This window comes from Alligator sinensis, unplaced genomic scaffold, assembly GCF_000455745.1.
Source record: "Alligator sinensis unplaced genomic scaffold, ASM45574v1 scaffold907_1, whole genome shotgun sequence".
NCBI lineage: Eukaryota > Metazoa > Chordata > Crocodylia > Alligatoridae > Alligator > Alligator sinensis.
In genome coordinates, this window is record NW_005841925.1 from 699,908 (window position 1) to 715,250 (window position 15,343).

Below are 15,343 nucleotides of genomic sequence, written 5' to 3' on the forward strand. Positions count from 1 at the left end.
GAGCCAAGCTGGTCTTTTGGCCCCTTTCCTCCTTTTTGACTGCGTGGGGATGGCAGTGAGAATTGCCTCCATAAGGAAGCACCACTATTCCTGAACTCCTGGATCATCCTGTTGCTGGTTGTGAAGGGCCTTTCTAACTAGACTTCTGAGTTTACCAAAGTCTGCCCTTCTGAAGTCTAGAACTATTGTTCTGCTGGCAGAATTCCCAGCCTTTCGGTAGGTGGTGAAACTGATCAGATTGTGATCACTCTTGCCCAGAGTAATTTCAATCTTCAGGTTTCCTACCATGTCTTCCCCTTTGGGCAACACCAAGTCCAGAGTGGCTTTCCCCCTGGTCAGGCCTTCCACTGCCTGATTCAAGAACAGGTTGAATATAGCTGCCAAGAAGTTGGTTGACCTACTGGAGTTGGCTGAATGGTCCTCCCAACAGATTATCCCTTAGGAGTGTCCAAAATCCCCATCCCCAGGTAAACTATTTACATAACATGAGCCTGAGACCATGAACAAAGACAAGAGTGAAGATGATTACTATGGAGCAGAGCCTTAATGACATAGGCGGAACAGTGGCAACTTTCATTTGCTGCCACCACTGGCACAATTGTGAGGAGGCAGCATTTTTATTTCTGCCTCCCCTTCCTCCCCCTCCCCAAGTCAGTGCCCAGGGCAGTGGCTCCAGTTGCCTGGACCAAGTGGCCCTACCTTAGTTACACCATTGCTGTGGAGAAATTTACTACTCTGTAGTAAGGAGTCAACACCTTACCAGATCTCCCCTGGCTGGCTGGATACAGTAGATATTACGGCTTCTTGCCACTAAGTGGAGACATATGCAGTTCTTGGCCAGTTGATGAAGGGACAGCTGCATTGTATTGAACAACACTTTTGCTCTGGAATAAAATTTACCCTGGAATAAAATTAACTAATGGAGTGTACACACAAATGGTATAATTTACATCCATGTATCATTATACCTCATTTTCCAAAGGGTAACTCTGTTCTGGAGGGGATTGACTGATATCAGTGTAAGATTGTACGCTATGAGTCCAACTCACTTTTATCCCAGATTAAAGTTATATAGCTTTGGAGTAGACACGCTGTGCGTCTACACAGTAATATTTCTGTTTGTTTGTTTGTTTGTTTGACTATTTGGTATATCACTGAAGAAGATAATCACAGCCTAACACTGAAAAGAATAGAGAATAGCTTAGACTCTGTGCCATGGCCAGATGACCTTCTGTGGCCATTCTCTCCTGGGTAAGGGGAGAACCTCTTTAAAGTTAGGCCTTAAAACACCAATTGCCAAGCTAGAGTTCACAGTCCCAAATGGATGTTGTGGCACTTAGCAAATAGGGTGGCTAGTTGGGTGCCACAGCAAAGGATTGGCAGCCATTGGGTTAAAGTCTGTATTAGCATGTTGAACATGACCTTATCCTTTAGGGCTGGATCCTGCCACACATGTATGGCATGTGAGCAGTCTGTTGTTCCAGCACCACCCTACACTGAGGTCAACAGGGCTTGGTCTAGGCATGGCAGGCTGCCTGCCTACGTACCATAAATTGTAGGATTGGAGCCTCAGATTAGATATCAGCATGCAATTATAATTATATCTCTGTATCACAATGCACCGCTGTAATTATATCTTGGTATCACAACACAGTTAAGGTGGTTTTACCCCTCATCTCTTGATTAGAGCTGTGTGAGGGTTGCAGGAAAACATTCCCACGAGTGTTCATTTGGATTTTTAAATGAGCTTGGTTTGATGCTGTTAGTGCCTCTGTGCATTTTGCTTGCAGGATTGTTCTCCAAGACAGCCATGGCCATGGAACATTTGCACCTCTTGGATTCCCAAGTGTGAGTGTCTACCTTGAGAACATGCCAAGAGTTGTCTACATGCCAAGAGTTGCACCTTGCCAGTCTAGGTACACATGACATTTGACCTGGATCCAGTCCAAACAGCACATGGTCTGAATATCAAATAATGAATCTTGATACATTATAGTTTTAAATTTCCTGCTAATTTACCTGGCTTCTTTTGTGTGTATCAGAGGATATTCAGAGGTTCATAAGAATCTGTGCAAGGGAACATTGGACAGAGATACCTCTCACACCATCCCAAGCTTTGCAAGCTGTGATATGCTTCCTTGCAGTATGTGGTTAATAACATCAGCCACTTATTAAAATCTATAACTTGTACCCAATACAGCGAGCGATGCCATTTATACCTTGTAAGGATCTGACTTGCTGAGTTCAGAATACTGTCACAGGGTAGTGTGATGTTTTATGAAGGCATTGAGTAGGAGCACTTCAAAAAAGATATGTTAACTCTGAGGCACAAGCACATTTTACTTCTGATGTAGCTAAACAAGATTAACTCTAACTTTCATGTGGAGTTGATTTGGTTAGCTGGATGTGAGTATCTCAATGTAAAAACACGCCTCTTTTTTCCAGTGAAGGCGTGTCCTGAATTTGGGATCAGTGCATTGCTTGTAATGTAGCAAGGATATCTGACTTATTTGATTTCTCTGGTATATCTCCAGTGTTTTATGTACCTTCCAGAATGTAACATTGAATTCTACACTACAATAATCTGATTAATCCATTTTCCAGAGGCATCGAAGTAATGGACTCCCTCCAAAAACATAAAAGCGCTCTAACAAATTGTATCCTATAAAGAGTTACTTCATTTATATCCTCCTCCAGTCACTTCCTTATAATCTAAGAACTCCCCCCTTCCCCTCCAAATTCCTTACTCTGACTCTGATTCAGGAAGCCCATAAAGCTAAGCCTATAATCCCAGTGAAATCAGTAGTACTGTGTATCTGAAAAAAATTATGCAAGTGCTTTGCTTGACTTGGTCCTACAACTGCCTATGAGACCAGATACGTTGCAGCCTGCCTGGAAGATAATTAATCCAGTCTCTGGGCACAGCAAGCAGTGAAATGAATTGAAGAGATCCCATCATGCCCTAACAAGCACTCGCATTTGTCTGAATCAGGTGGCCTCAAACAAAGTTCTCCACTGTGGCAGCAATAGTCTTCTGATCCCCTCAGACAATGAAGGCTCAGACCATTTGGGATATTATAGGATAAAACCTCTACTTGGAACTCAACCAGGAAATGGATTGGAAACTGGCCACCTCTCCTTAGTGGCTGCCTGATTTCCCTTGGCTGACAACAAGTTCTTACATGAAAAGGTAACATTTGGTTCTGTTAATATTTCTCTCTCTTTTAGGAGGCCACATGCAATCGTACTCCCTGTGAAATCAATGCAAGAGACAGCTAAATTGGTCCATAGCCTGTTCCTTGGGAATCCCTCAAGTTCCCAGAAGCTATAGCAGATCAGTCCCCATTCTGGCAGTGGAGCTGGGGCCCACTAGTACCCATTGCTCCCCTCCTTCCCTCATCTCTATAATTTGTGTTCATGGCTTTTTCTGCGACAGAGACTCAAAGCACTGTGTCTCATTGTAGTGGTCATCACTCAACCAGAGACCAAAATGCCTTGTGAAGAATAGATTTCTTTTGCCACCTGCCTCATATCTGGTCCCTAAGTTCAAAGGCTCTGCAAAGAAAACAGAAGTAGGATTCTGGGCCTGGGCCCACTGCTAGTGAATGGGAGATTTAATAACTAGCACGTTTCGCTGCTATTTCCTGGTCCTGCTCACCTGAACTGGGTCAGGCTCCCAAGGGTTAATACCCCTGCATGACATGGGCCAGTGCCCCCTAAGGCCTTGTCTACATCCACCTGGTCAGCAAGCACTTTTGCTAAACCCACCCACCTTTCTGCCAGCAGTTACATCACCTCTGCCAAGTGAAATACATCTACTGATGCCCAGAAGCTAGGAAAAGGTGTGGGTAGACATTTGCAAGGATCCTGTCAGCAACTGGTGCCTTTCTGGGCTGTACTTCATGCTCTGGCAGCACAGCTGCTACAGTGGTGCTGTGAGGAGCTGCCAGGAGCACATAGATGCTTCTGTGCTCTGGCAAGTAGGCTGTTCAATTGCTGTCTTGTTGCCACAGGCAAGTACATGTAGATGAGGCCAAATTCTGGTGGCCGCCGTTCCAGGCATACCTGCCTCACTTGAACCTGAGCAGATGTGTCTGATGTGGGCTTTTCTCTTTCCTTGTCTTAAGAGTAGAAAAAACAAGGGCATGTACTTACTGGAAAACACACACTTGTTTTACTTGAGATTCTGCATGAAATAATGCTTGAAATGAAATCTTATTTCTTTTCTACCCAACAGGCAGTTTAACTTCTCTCTCCTTTATATGAGGAATTTAAAGTGGGTGCTAAACTTGTAGGATTCCTTTCAACGGTGACTCTCTCCTTGTTTCAGAATTGACCAATAATCCATCTGCATCCAATGCTCCCTTTTAGCGCTGTTTTGTGAACCTGAATCCCAGGCTGTGCGCAGACCAGAACCCAGCCTTTCTCTGTCTGGCCGCTGCCCACTCCCCCTTTGCTGACAATCAAACCCTGCTACAGAATCCAGGCTTTTCAAGGCGCATTTGTTTCTATGGGGCCACGGACAGTGTTCCTGATTAGGCACAGTCTGACATGCCAGAGAAACGTCATAGCTCAAGCACCTGGGACAAATCTGGCAGGGGGGATGGATCTGACAGCACACATTTGCAGCTATATTTTGCAGGCACTCTCCCTGTCCACAGCTAGTGCAGAGCAGACTAGAATAACTTCCCCAGTTTAGTTCCCTTTAGCAACATGAGGTGAGTGGTGGAGAGCTTTGAGGAGGGTTTTCTTTTCTTTCTTCCTTTTTTTCTTTTTTTACCTTTTTTTCTATCTAGGAGGGGGGAGACATAATCATTATTTTTGCGGGGGGGGGAAGTACTCAAAGTTAGAGAGTTTCCCATGGAGTTGTGAGAGAGCAAAAGAGCTCGGTGTCTTGGAGCAGAAGCACTTCCTTGCTAAATCACTTCTAGTTACTTTGTGTAAAATGCCCCACACTCGTCCCAGGAATCCGAGTCCTATCCCAGAGGTGACCTGGGACTCTGGGTTCAAGGAGATGAATGAGACCTGGAAGGGAGCTATCGCCTGCCTTGGAGTGGCTGTCTTCTTTGTGATGACCATTGGGATTATTTATTGGCAAGTGGTGGACCAGCCGAACAAGAACTGGATCGTGAGAGGGAGCACCAGCGGTCTCATCTGGGAGCGACGGTCCCACTCCCTTATCCTGCAGACCCTGAGTGAGGAGAAAACTGTGGTGGAGATTGATGTGGGCAACTTTCCAGACATGGAGCTGCCTTTTGTGAAGAACTTATGCTGGCTTAACAAAACAGAGTTCTGCTACACCTGGGATGACACAGCAGACCTGAAGATTTCCTTTGAACCTGGTTTCTCTGTTGGCACGGAGTGCTACAGCATCCGCTGGACACCTCTGCACTGCGAACTTACACTAAAGGTAATGAGGCTTGGGCTATTTCATACAATAATAAGTCTACTTGTTTCTAATGTAGTCTAGCATTCTCTGGGCTTGATCCTGATGGAAATCTGCATCACTTTGGAGGGGGGGAGGGTGAATGCAGCTGCAATGATTGACACACTAGCAGAAGCTCCATATGTTTATTATACTATTCCCACCCCAGCATCCTAACAATAGCATTAAGCTTGTCCCTGCTGACAGGACAGAGAGAGCGAGACTTTTGTGTTTACTTTTTGTGGAGGCACTTGGATGCCATAATGATGGGTGATCTTACACAATTCTAGACAGACAGACAGTCCCAAACATACAGGGAGCTACAGCATCCCATAAAAATGTACTAGTAGAATGAAATCACATAACCCAAAATATTAAACCACCATAGTTTATTTGCCACAAGGCTGCTTTGTTAATGAGATGGCAGGAGAGCTGCTTTAACTTAGAGACTGAATAAATAAATACATGAATTGACAATGGTGGATGGAAACAAGAAGCTAGCAAAGGTAATTCCTAACCACAGGCACAATAGATTTATTCCAATGACTCCTTGCAAGCCATACTCTATTTGGAGCTAAAAGGGATTTCTTAAAATAAATATTCACTCCGTATTGGCACGAACCCTGAAATTCTTGGCTGTGCCGGACCTCAGAAGTTGCTACACTGGTTGGGCTAAAATTTGGAAGACTTCTTTGTGTTGATAAGTGCGTTCATCCCATGATTAAAGAATATCTTGCTTTAACAATGTTTATAAAAGGGAAGAAAAGAATGGATTTGCTTGTCGTAGCCTAGCAGGAGACTTTCCCGTCTCTTGATACCTCAGGTGTCAGCAGCGAAAGTTGTTAAAATCCTTGTGAATCACTCACTGCCCTGCCAGCTATAAAGGTTCCACAAATGGATGGCTTTTTTTAGTTGGATAGTAAATCTCCATTTAAAATACACATTGATGTGAGGAATCATTCTCAATGCAATTGTTTAGTGCAGTGCACATGCAGACTTTGATTAATTTTGCTTATGTGCCAACCCTGAAAGAAATATGTTTCAGATCTACACAGTCAAGGTGATAAGTAGGGCAGGGAGCACAGTTTTCCAAGTGAAAAAGAACCACTGGAAAATGTGATCTGGGGGAGATTGGAAATGATGAGAATGGTTCAGTTTTTAAGCAGACATAAATAATGTGACCCTTTCGAAGTCAAGTGCACTCTCATGATTTACTTCAGCTGGACTTCTGCTTTAACATATTGGGTCTCTACATCAGAAAAACATCTAACTTAAGCACAGGGAAAGATTTGACCTACGTCTGCAGCAGCAATTGCCACTCTGTGGTACCCAGACCAAAAAAGAAATCGTAAACTGAAGTTAAACATTTCCAGAGTTCAAAGATTCAGAGCTTTCTCCTGACGTACAGGCTCAGTCACTGAGGGTAACTGAGAGGAAGCAGACCCACAAATAAGCATGTATTTTATCAGGAGACTAATTATTCTCTTTCTCCTGTAGTGGGAAATTGCTCAGAATAAAACAGTACTCAAATACTCAGGGATGCTCAAAAAAAATGTAGGGAATGGGAGCCTGATCCATCAAGGTGCTGAGAGCCCCCACCTCCTGCTGACTTTGCTGGAAGCCCATCCATTACCAGGTTCAGAGCCAGTCATCAGGGAGGGATAGGGAATGCTTTTAAAAATGTGGAAGAGATTAAGCGGGGTGAAATGTGAAGGGACTCTGACCTCCAGTGTTGAAGCCAGCAAGAGAGGATAAAGGGGAAACTGAAATGAAAGACTTTCTCAGAAAGAGAATCCAGCAAATTAATTGGCTGTAGGTGTCCTTTTAACAAAACAAAGGATGATTATAATTGTTGTTGCTGGCTGTCTCACTTTTCTGGCTGCACTGAGACTTTGCACCAAATTGTCTCCTTAGGCTAAGACATTTACACCAGGAAATAAAAATAAAACTCCTTGGAGCTTAAAACCACTTATTGGTGCCCTGGGTGACAGCAGTAAATCCTCCTGCACTCTAACTGCAAACAGCAATAGAAACAGCTTGGCAAAGCATGCGTTTGTATTGTTTTCATTGCATCCTGCAAAGAGCCAGATCCTCCGCTGAGTTGTTCGACATGGCTGCGCTGACCTCAGTATAGTTGGCACCAGCTAAAGAATCAAGTCCATGTAGAATAAAGTGCCTGGGGCTGGGATTTAGTCACAGTGACCTAATACAGTGGGAGCCAACTTTTTTGGCAGGTATGCCACAAATTAAGCCCCATGCCCCATGCCCCATGCCCCTTCCCCTGCCCAACCTGGAGCTCTGCTTTCTGCTTCCTGCCCTGTGCCTGATCTGGTGCTCTGGCTTCTGCTCCATTCTCTATCTGCAGCTGTGCTGCCTGTTCTCTCCCTGATCTGTCATGTGGCACACAGAAAGGCTGCCATGCCACTTGTAGCACACCTGCCATTCCTGTTTTTCACACATCCTCAGTTGTTTCTTTATTGTAGTAGAAACAACCTGAAGCTGCCCACGGGAAACAGCTCATTTTTGTTTCCTCTGCCTCCTCAGCTCTGCATATATCAGCCTAAAATAGGCCTCCCAGAGATACAAACTGGAGGGTCTCCCTCTTTAAAAGTTTGGGGCATGAGTGAGCCTAGCTGCTTAATCCTGTACAATTCCAAATCCCCAGTGTTCCTGGAAATACATCTGGGCTTTCATCAAGGTGTCCAACAAGCTTCATACTCATTTCATAAGAATTAGAAATCATGTGGGAAGTTAAGTCTTGCTGATCCTATTCCTTGGCTGACAGAGAAAGCTTAGAAAGAGCTAAAGCAATAAGAGTATTTGAAGTGAAATAACAACAGAAGTCATTGTCTTTAAATGGGTTAGGAAACTGGAGGCAAGGGGTTAAAATATCATGGCAATCTCTGTACTGCCTGGTCCATCTTTGATTGTTTTGTGTCATGGAGTAGCAGTTTGCTTACTTTTTCTGAAAAAAATGTTCTAGGGGGACTTTGTAACTTGTCCTGTCACCAAATTGGACTTTCCAAGCATGTATGTATTTGTCTTGCTGAGAAGTAACACCTTTTATTGTGGTTTGAAGCTTGGGGGTTTATTTGTAGAGAGGAGAAAGTTAATGAGGAAATTCATGAAGATGGAGTATGGATGAATCAGTAGCAGCTCCCCTCAGGATGCATTAAGACATATACTTACAGCAGAATCCAAATCTCACATTTTATGCTTTAATGCCTGCGTTCTGTTTCTAGTGATACTTCAGAAGATAATTTATGGAACTGGTTGAAATATTTAGCTGATTTTGCAGAGGAAGCCCTGAAACACTGTCAAACTACTTTCTTTAGGTTTCCCTTGCTAACCTGCCATGGAAGAGAACGTGCTGCTGGAAAAAAAGAAGAAAGAAATTACAAAATTCAACACTCTCCTCCACACGGGCTGTGTCTACATGAGACACTTTACTGTGCAATAAATATCACCATCAGTACATGCGGGCACTCACTGCACAGTAAATTAGTTTACTGAGTGATAAATTTACTACCTGCATATGCAGGTAATGAATTTACAGTGCAGTAAAGCCAAATAGCATTAATTGCATGTGTAGACATGCCCACAGATATTTATTTTAAAAGAATATTATTGATGTTGCAAAATCAAGTGCTATAAACTTAGGCGCACACAGATTTTTTATTGCCCATGAAGTCTTTATTCTGGTTCCTTGTGCATCTATCTTACATGCTGAATGAAGCAGGGATTCTCTGGCAAGGAGAAAATCAAACGCATGATCATGTAATCAAAAATTGCACCATAACGCAGGTCTGACTTAAGATGACTTTTGTAACTTTCATTCTGACATTTCCTAACTTTCATGTACTTCACTTAGCAACATAAGAACTTCTCCTTGTGTTCATTTAATTGCTTTTTGTGTGCATTTACATTTTTTTAAAGATTATTCTCATCAAATTGTGGCGTGTGCATCTAACCCACTCCCTGTGGATGCATCTACATATGCAGTTGGCAAGTAGCAATATACCCCAGGGCAGTTTGTAGTAGAGTTTATTTTTCCCAGGTGCAGCGTTTACATGTATGCCTTGGACTGTGGCATGCTGAGATGGGGCAGAGCAGCCCTGAGCTAGCAAGGAGGTGGGGGGAAAGCTGCTCCACCCTAGATCAATGTGCTGTGGAGGGGCTGGTAGGGGCATGAGGGTGCTACAGTCCAGGGGTTAGCCAGCAAGCGCAGGGGTTAGCCAGCAAGCAGCCCCCACACTGTGCCCCTGCCAGCCCCAGCCACTCTCTACCTATGCATTTCAGTGCAGTAACTAGTTTGCTGTAGGATAGTACTTGTCCTGGACAATATTATCCTACAGTGGAGTTAATTTACTGTATTTAATTTACTGTCCTAATGTGGGTGCACATGTAGATGGTTATACTTTACTGCAGAGCTAATTAGTCAGCTTCAGAGTAAAGTGCATGTGTAGATGCACCCAGGATCATAAAACTTCAACAGGAGTTGAATCCCTAGGCCATCAGCATTGCAGTATTGTAACCATTTGAGCTATAGGGTTAGAGCATTAGGTAATTATAGAAGAGGGCTGTTTTTCAGGGTGTTTCCCAGGTGTTGCTCCTAAAGTGAGAAACTGGTCTTTCCTGATGTATACTATGTGCTGAGGGCAGTTGCCAGGTCATATCTACCACACTTTCTTGCATATGCTACACCCCCAAATATAATACAGACTTTGTTTTTGAAAGACATTAAGAGGTTTTTTTTTTCTCCAGAGTTATGGCTGCAGAGAGCAAAGATAGAACCTAATCTTCAGCTGCTTATCCTCCCTTTCCTGCTTAACTAAAACTCTAGCTGCTGCTGAAGACTGCTCTCCATAGGTGGACTTATGATCTTGAAAAGAGCTAGAGTTGTGTAATAGGAGTAGAGAACAGAAGCTTTAGAGGACAGCAAAACTGCCCTAAGAAAAGTTAGCTTGATTGGTGGAATGACCATTCAAAGCAGAGATGATTCACACCTGTGAAGGTTCCTTTATTTGAAGCTGCAAGGGCTCATGAACTCCCTCAGCTGTCTGAATAGTAATACCAGAGCTGTTACACTGTGGAGTAGAGATCAAAGAAGGGTATTTCTGTCTCGGGCAAAAAATCAGCTTCCACACTTAATGCATGCAATCCAATTTTGGGGGACTGATTTTTAGAGGAAAGTCTGTGTTATATGTGAGAAAAGATGGTATCTGTTCCCTCTGCCCCCCTTTGTCTGAACATAGGAGTGTTCCTGCTCCTGATGGTAGCCAGGTATATAAGTACAAATGAAACACTGGGGACCTCTGCTGGGTTCCAGTGATTAGCTAAAGGAGGGCACTCTTTGCATAAGCTGTTACGGCTGCCTTGGGAGTTCCCTTGGTTTTCCAATGCATTATATGATAGTGCTGCTGCTGCTGCCACCAGGATTTTGGCAGCAGCCTAAAGCCATATTGGGAATGTTCAGTACTTTTGGTAGGCTGCTAGCACTTCCCTTGGCACCCAAGTGAGCAAATGGAAATGGTGATGGGTTGGGTTTTTAAAGCTTTTGTATCCATAAAGGAGTGAGACAAAACTCACAGCATGGCCTGCAGGGCTGTAGCTGGAGACCAGAAGGGAAGGAAAATACCCACCCCACTTCTGGAGCAGCATCTCACTCAGGATTGGAGGAGGGAGGCTACCCAAAGGTATTTCTGGCCCCGGAGACAGGCAGAGAGGGGTCAGTCCCCTGCAGGCTGCAGGGAGAGAGGAGTAGCTGAGTGTCCCAGCAGGCAAGGGCTGTGGAACATGCCTGAGGAAGGCTGCCAGAGTGACCCTGAGCAGGAGGCAGGTGGAGGGGCTGGCAGAGCTGCAGCTGAGGATCCGGAGAGAGGGAGTCCACAAGGCCTGTGATAATCTCCGGAGCGGAGTTTTCAACAGAGGATCCTAAGGAGGGCCTGAGGGAAAACTACAGTCACAGGTAGAGCCTTCCTGCACATGGGGGAGACCCCAAGGAGACTGTGACTGTTCATAGGGGTGCAGGGCAGGCCAGCGCGTAACAAAGACTGGACTAAGGGATTTTCTTGATTGTTGCAATTGGGATTTTGAGAACCTGATCTCAGGTAAAGGGGACATGGATGGAGCCTGACAAGGAAGCTGAGAGCAGCTGGGGTTTTCTTTGGGTTTTTTGTCTTTTCTTTTGATATTTGAGCACAGGCTAAGACCAGCTCTGGAAGGGTATACCTAATCGAGACCAAAGGTCACCCTGGGGTAGAGGGCCAAATAAGACCACAACAGGCAGCACTGTGATCTGGCTGCAGAATAATTTTGTGAGTACCATCTGGAGAGCCTAGGCTGGGGTAAAGGGGAGGTTTGGCGCCCCACAGAAGAAACGGGGATCGAGACCAGGCAGGATCACCATGGGCAGTGCCTCCTAGAATATATTTCATCAAAGTCGTGGCAGGCGAGAAAACATAAGACCAACTTCCTGGCAGACCAGGTGATCCAAAGCCAAGGTCCACCCTGTCACTGCCTGTAGGCAGATGAGCTAAGGGCAGGGGTAGCAAGGCCCACAACACATACAGCTGTCACAGTATCACAAACAAAGTTGAGTGGAATCTCATGGGATAAAAAATAGGTATTGCTTTACACAAAAAGGAATTTGAAGGCCTGAATATCAAAGGTCTACTACAAATGGTAGTGATATGAAGGTTTCTTATAGAAAAGGTCACAAGAATTCTTTGGAATAGGAAGTGATGGGCTACCAAAATATAAGATTCTTCAATAATATGCATTCTTATAATATATTGAGGGGGGCCTTGTGCTTAGGGTATCCTAATTTACAATTGCTGGTTCTTCTTGTATTTTGTGAGGTTCTTTTAGAATTGTTTGGATTTCTCTAGCTTCTGTCACGGTCACTTTTCTAACATAAAATTGAAATGGAATGAGAGGTATTTTAGGGCAAACAAGTCAGTTGGCCTTCCTTGTACCTTCATCATTGGGCTCTGTGTGTGAAGCATGGTTGAATTAAGGAAGCAAAACCACAAATCCTAACCAGGTTTAGAGTACAGGCTCACAAAGCAGTCCCTTTGCCCCACTTCACCAGTGAACAGGCTGCAAAAGTGACTGCAGCTCCTTTGTGCTATCTGGACTAGCTGTTGGCACAATTAAACTGAAATAACTGAAGATCCTGTGGAAGATCCTGCTCTTATTGCCCACCCACACAGGAGTGGTGCACACTTTCTTCTCCTTCCAGAGAATGAGAGAGTCACAGAGCTCTTCTAAATGACAGCTTTGCTGAATCAACACATTCTCTGGCCTGGTGTCATCCTCAAGTAGTGTTGAGCAACTTGTCTTCCAGTAGAAGGTCAAGGGGATTGGGAAGATGGTACTTTGATCAAAACTTTAACTATGAAACAAAGACAGTATTAATACATGTAATATGAAGCATTCAGGTCTACCTTTACCAATGTCAACATAAAATAGACCTGGCCAGCCATGTTGTATCACGTGGAATTCCTGAAGGGGGAGAGGCTTTCAAATTCTGAGAAAGTAAGTACTTCTCAAGTGGATTACAGTAAGAAGCCAACTTTAGGATTATCTTCAGAGTTATTTATTATCACATGTCTGCCTGAAAATCTTAAAGTGAGATCACTAAGCCTGTGTTTTATTATGCTGAGTACTGCTTCCATAATGTGCTATCCTATAGCTCAGGAAAAGGCCAAGAGACTTTTTGCTCTCAAAAGGACTTTATTGCACCTGCTAACACACACACACACACACACACACACACACACACACACACACGCACGGCTGACAACTTCCTGTTGATGTGATGACATCATGACAGCCCTCAGGATGGAAGTTAACCCTTACTATTATGTCCCCCTTTCTCAGGAGAAACATGAAGGATTTCCAAAGAACTGCAAAATCATCTTGAGAGGAGAGGTCACAAACACATCATTTTCTTGTGAGTCTACCACTCACTTCCCTACAAAAAAAGAATAATCAAAACAGAAACATCAAGATGCCTTTTCATTAAAAGTGGGTAGGTTCACAAATTAGTCTATTTGGTGGATGCACGTCCTGCCCTAGTGTAGTAAACAGGTGGAGTATGATAGAGATGTTCTCAGTTCCTATGGAGAAGACCTCTAGGTGTCTCCACCAAATATGAACAAGGGATATCCATCCTGGCCTGGACAGTGCATTGTACTCCTACATTGGAATTCAAATGTCTTGCTGTGCAGAAAGAGCAGGTACATTTCTTGAGGCATGCCTTGTGTTATAAGTTTGTCTCTGACAGTCCTTTACCAGATTGTTTTTCTCATGAAACTTCTGTGCATCAACAAGTTTTGGAACCAAGTCATCTGTCATAGTTGGTAGAGTTGTATGGAGTCAGTGACTCATAAGCAACTCAGCTGGACTCTATCCATGCTCTAATGTTGTTGAACAGTATATCTTATAGAGATCTTCATTCTTCTGAAGCAAATTCTTCACAGTCTACACTGCACATTCTGCTTCCCTATTACTATGTGGGAAATGTGGATTGCTGATGATATGCTGAAAATCATACTCAGCTGCAAATTGCTTAAATGCAGCTCCAGAAAACTGTGGACCATTTTCTGTTCTTAAAACCAAGGGTATGCCATAACGTGCATATATGCTCTTCAATACTGTTATAACTCTCTCAGTTGTGGTGTTCTGCACTGTGTCATCTCCAAGTAATGGGAGTAATAGTCAATAACAATGAGGTAAACAGAACCCTTCCAGGTCAGTAAGTCAGCCCCCAGCATCTGCCATGGATAATCTGGTAATTCAGTCATAAGGCATGGCTCTAGTGTTGAGTACAAATCTTACAACTAGCCACCCAGTTCTGTATGTCATCACTGATATAGGGCTACCAAACTGTCTGATGAGCCCCGGTTTGACGTTTTGGAGTACCCGGATGAGCTTCATGAATCTTCTCTAGGATCTTCTGCCATAGAGGAGACGGTAGCAGTACTCTGTTTTGGAACATGACTACATCCTTAACAACATGAAATTTCTCTTGGTACCAACTCCAGTCTTTGAATCTTACTTGAGGCCATTCTTCTAAGCAGTACTTCTTTATCTTTTGATGGGAAGAATCAACTTCCTGAGCTTCCTGGATCCACATATGTATCCTTGCTGCAATAAGGTCCACATAAACTGCAACATCTCACTCTTGGCAGAGTTTTTGCGAGACAGTGGTGTCTGTAATGGTGCTGTGCATAACTCTTTTCCATGAATGTGGACAATATTGTAGGTGAATTTCAGCTTCCCGAGGTAAGATCTCTGGATTCTTGGTAGGAGTTCATCAAGAGGTTTGTCTCCTAACAGGGACACGAGTGGCTTATGATCTGTTTGTAAAGTAAAAGTCAGGCCAATGAGAAAAGTTCTGAGTTGCTCACATGTCCATGTAACTGCTAGTGCTGCTTTTTCTATTTGTGCATATCAAGTTTCAGATGAAGCAAGTGCTCTTGACACAAAGGCAATAGAGGAGCCCAATGGTCAGCTTCTTGATATAGTTGTAAAACTCCTCCAAGTCAATAGGACAAAGCATCTGTGTGTTTCTCATGCTGGATCAAATTGAGCTAGTATCAGGGATGATCTGAGCATTGATTGGCTGACAGCTTCCTGTTGATGTCATCATCAGCCCCAAGGAAGGGAGTTACCCTTACTACTACACATAATTCTTAGATTAAAAAAGAAATGAAGGCCAAATTCTCAGGTAAAAAAAAATGAATAGCAGCTTCTCTAAATCTGGTTCAGTTCCTATGGAAAGATTCTTCACTTGGTTCCCAGTCTTTGGCAGTTCCATGGCCCAGTCCTGTTCCCATTGCAGTCAATGGCTCACTCTTGTAGACTTCAACCAAAGCAGGAATAAATCCTCAGTCAGCTGGATGGAGTCTG

General features: G+C 43.8%; 1 protein-coding gene across 3 annotated transcripts in view; it reads left to right on the forward strand.

Annotated features, from left to right (window-relative positions):
* The first annotated feature begins 4,533 nt into the window (after positions 1 to 4,533).
* The window catches only part of LOC102385581 (SITS-binding protein-like), an 81,612-nt gene continuing 70,802 nt past the window's right edge, over positions 4,534 to 15,343 (forward strand). For 2 of the 3 annotated variants that reach the window (XR_003092976.1, XM_006019212.3), the window contains exon 1: positions 4,537 to 5,410. Coding sequence is in view for 2 of the 3 variants with exons in the window: in XM_006019212.3 (XP_006019274.1) it covers positions 4,946 to 5,410 (465 nt within the window). In the remaining variant the exon portion in view is untranslated. Of the gene's footprint in view, positions 5,411 to 15,343 lie in introns of all 3 variants that reach the window. The other variant, XM_025198601.1, reaches the window with a different exon arrangement.